Source organism: Calidris pugnax, unplaced genomic scaffold (genome assembly GCF_001431845.1).
Source record: "Calidris pugnax isolate Ruff unplaced genomic scaffold, ASM143184v1 scaffold171, whole genome shotgun sequence".
NCBI lineage: Eukaryota > Metazoa > Chordata > Aves > Charadriiformes > Scolopacidae > Calidris > Calidris pugnax.
This window is the reverse complement of record NW_015091064.1, coordinates 7,487,824-7,491,890: the sequence shown is the minus strand read 5'-3', so window position 1 is coordinate 7,491,890 and position 4,067 is coordinate 7,487,824. Positions and strand designations below refer to the sequence as shown.

Genomic DNA, 4,067 nt, shown 5'->3' with positions numbered 1-4,067 from the left:
AAAGCTTTCCTTCTCCTTCCTTCTCCTTCAAGAAGACTCATGTGTCTTGTACCTTGTTTGAAAACAGTACAACAGCAGTTCAACAAAAATTGCTAATAAAATGGGGTTTGAAAATTGTTGTAGCTCATAAAATTAAATGTACCCTGTGATTGTCCACACCAATTGTCCCTACTTAGTTTTTTTACTGTTTTTTTCACTGTACTGGGAAAGTGGAAGCATGATCAAGTCCACATGAAGGGAATGAAAACAAGGATTCTATTTATAGAATAATTGTCTGAATTTGGAAGATATTCAGTCTGTTCAGGCTAATTCTTCCAAGTGGCATAAACTTGTGTAGACTAGCTGAATCTAAATGATGTTACACCGATTTGTACCTGTTGAGGACCTGGATTTACTCCACTGGAAGATCAGCAAGTACAACTCCCAGTGTTCCTGGTACAGAAGCTGGCTGGAGCCCAAGAAGGCAGGTTATGGGTACACCAACAAGCTACTGTAGGGCATGAACACATGGAGCACACACCTATTACTGTGGAGATTTTGTCCCCATACTGCTTTTACTCTACGTAACTTCATGGCAAATATGAGATGTTCTGTACCTCCCATCACCAAGCAAGTTGCTTCTTTTGCCATTAAAGTAGAGCCAGAGATGCCAGACTAGCTCCTTGCAAGTTGATCCTCAAACTCCTTACTGGCCACTCAGTCACCATACCTTATTTTTCAAGTTCAGCATGGGGAAAGACAAAGTCAGAAATACCTGCAAACTAGAAAATAAAACAACTCCTTGGTCTCAAGCAGCTTTCCAAAATGACCAAACGCATTTCACAGACTTAAAAGTCTTGTTCCTGTCACACCAAATGCCATCACACTTTTTGAGACACCCTCCTGCCAAGTTTAATTGTTCAGACTATGTCCCATTTGACACAGGCTTCACAGCTCTCCATACCTCAGAATTGTATCATCCCTGGGATTATTAATTTTACTGATTTAGCACAAGTAGTAACAAACAGGATAAAAATGATGAACCACTTCAAGGATAAGCCTTCTGTAATGCAACTAAGAACAGCAGTGAAATAACATCTTCGTTTACTACAAATATTGCATTTTCCGTGCTGTAGCAAAGTGTACCTCCATCATTTACTTCTCCACCTGTCAACCACACTGAGGCCAGTCCCTTGGAGAAGGATGCTGGCCGCATCACTGATCCCTCACAACTCTCTGTGTACAGTGGATATTCCAGACGTCTTCACAAGACACAGGAGTCTTTCCATTAACTACGGTATGTTCAGTCCCCTGGGATGATCCTGACACCACGAGAGACATGTGAAGTATGAACAAATAGAAAATTATTCTTACTACAATTACTTTTTAGCCAGAAACGGAAATGTCCTGCGCGTAGCTGACCTTTCGTAGAGCATCACCTATAGTTTGAGAGCTGAAGTGCCCAGGATGTGGGACCATGTTTTTGTATTTCATGAACATTGCAAAGTTAAAGATTTTATTTAAAAGAATTTCATTTAAAAGAAAAATAGTAAATGGCACATCATGTAATTGCTATTTATTTTCATAAACATGAGGTATTTCAAAGTGCTATAAGACGCAGCACTAAATGTACATCGTTGGAAGAAATTAAACACAGAACTTTGCAGTTACCCAGTTCTATGCACCAAACATTAACAAATACATTAACTGGAAGAAACAGGCTAGGAAAAGGCATATATAGTAAATTTCTTTACAAAAGTTTCTTAGTTCAAAAAAGTGATAAAGTAATATCTACTCAAAACTTTCACAACTCATTTTCATACGAAAATATAAGTATCAAATTTAGTTATGTATCAGCATCATACTAAAGTATACAGGCAATGTAAGAATTAGTACAGTACATAACAGAGATTAACAATATATTTGTATACAAAAACATGCTCCTCAAACATTGAGGTATTACAGTACTTAGGTATGAACTTCCAGTCTAATACTGGCAGCAAAAGCCACCTCTCATAACCCAAGACATGTACAAAAGGCAAGTGTGTAGATGGTATTTACAGAAAATTCCCACAGGGGTACAAATGCCAACCCCTAAAGTAACATCTGTTAGAACATAAGCACCATAAAACTTCGGAATGAACATTTTAAAACTCAACTAGATGTCATCAGCAGCTCCAAATGCTCACAACAATTAAAAAAAAAAAAATCCCCACCATCTACAGTTCTTAAGAGGAAAAACAAAGGCAGTCCATTGTTGTTTGGTAGTCTTGCAATAAACTCCTTGCAAGAACATCCACTTGCTCAGTACCCGGATAATATAGTTTTGTCGATTACTTCAGGGACTGGATTGAAAGTAAAACCAACATTCTTAACGTCAAAAAACACAATTTTTTTTTTAAAGAATCAAAAATGTGCAAAGTGGCAATGACTGTCCTGGTCAGCCAAAAAAAAAAATAAAACCAAAACAAAAAAAGTTTAGCAAGTCCGCTTGTATTCTATTTTCTTTAGCAACTGTTGTTGCCTGGCTTGCAATTTTTCCTTTTCTAGCAATAACTTCTGCTCCTCTGCCTGAAGGGAATGAACATATTCAGTGGCTTTTTTCAAGATCACAACTTTTGCAGCTTTCTCATTTTTAACCAGTTCTGGAACATGGTCCCTTAACGTGAGGAAACTTGACCGTAGATCATTACGCCGTTGGCGCTCCAGGATATTATGGTTACGTCGACGTTCACTATCCTCTGAATCAGAATTTCGAGGACTGGAACTCTTAGACTTTGGTTGGATCGTGGGTTTTACTGGACGGGGCACCTCGGTTTTTAACTTCTTCTGGGGTGGAGCATCTTCACTCTCCATGTATGGAGAAGGAGCGGCATAATTATGCTGCTGGTGAATTGGTGCGCAACGCTTTAAAATCAGTTCATTCTGCTGTGTCCTGACTGATGGAAAAGTGGTATTTTTAGGACGCACAGTAATAGTAAGGGTGGTAACAGCCTTGTTGGAGGAGGAGCGTCTTTTCTCCACTGTCACAACATCTATTTCTTCTTCTTCCTCATCCTCTTCCTCCTCATCTTCATCATCTTTTGGTAATACAAAATGGAAAATAAAATAGACGTTACTTTCACAGAAAATACCCCGAACAAGTATCAACCCGGATGCATTTAGTGACAAAACGTGTACAGTAAAAGCAGCAATGAAATAACTGATGGCAAAACCAGGGCGTGCCCACCACATGCAGACAAGACAGAAATCTGGAAAAGTATGAAAAATACACGAAATGACTGAAGAACAGTGATTTCTGAAAGTTCAAGAAGTTAAATTAGTCGGGGTTTTTTTTAAAGTCTTGTTATTTTTAATCAAAGTGGGGCTACCACCCACATAATCACCGCAGCAGAAAAAGAGTTTTTAGGCAGAATGTACGTATTCTGAAAGGCACGGTAGAGCTGGGGTACAAAAGGCACGCACAGTGCCACCACACAGCCCTTGCTTGGTAGAAAAGCAGCCGGAAAGCGAAACAATCGCCGGGTTTGTTCTGAGGCAGAAGGTGAAGCTGCTCCAGCCGGGGACCCTTTAAGCCGGCGCTTGGTGCTCTGCCAAGAAGACAGCTGTTGGAAGTGCTTCCTCACCCAAAGCTGTCAAACCAGACATTAAAGGGACAGCAGGCTTTGAAACCCTCGGCGGATAACCAAGTTTATGGCGATGGTCATACGGACCAGCTCATCTATACACGCGAAACCACCTTCCAGCCCCAGTGGAACGTCTCAGCACGGACAGGAGACGTTTCTGGGCATTTTAGGTTCTGTCAGTGCAACGAAAGCGCTCTCTGAGGGGTCACCAGCCCGGTTCCAGCCTTCCCAAATTACCTCCAAGGGCACACACGATCGTACTCCCAAAAACCCCGTCCCCAGGGTGACAGTGGCAGCCCGCTCTGTCCCCCGCCCCCCCACAGGGCCGCTAGGACGGAGCAGAAAGTGAGGAAGCCCCGGCGTGGTCCCCAGCAGCACAGGCTGCCCGGAGAAGCTGTCCCCCCGCTCCGCTCCCCCGGGTGCCCGGACAGGAACCTGGGAGCCGGTCGCCCCCGGCTCCGC

At 42.2% G+C, this 4,067-nt stretch overlaps 1 protein-coding gene across 1 annotated transcript in view; it reads right to left on the bottom strand.

Moving 5' to 3' along the window:
• Window positions 1-1,540: 1,540 nt before the first annotated feature.
• The window catches only part of MYCN (v-myc avian myelocytomatosis viral oncogene neuroblastoma derived homolog), a 5,015-nt gene continuing 2,488 nt past the window's right edge, over window positions 1,541-4,067 (bottom strand). The window contains exons 3-4 of the mRNA XM_014956748.1: window positions 3,400-3,611; window positions 1,541-3,277 (exon numbers count right to left, since the gene is read on the bottom strand). Coding sequence (XP_014812234.1) covers window positions 2,458-3,277; window positions 3,400-3,611 — 1,032 coding nt within the window. The 3' untranslated portion in view covers window positions 1,541-2,457. The remainder of the gene's footprint in view (window positions 3,278-3,399; window positions 3,612-4,067) is intronic.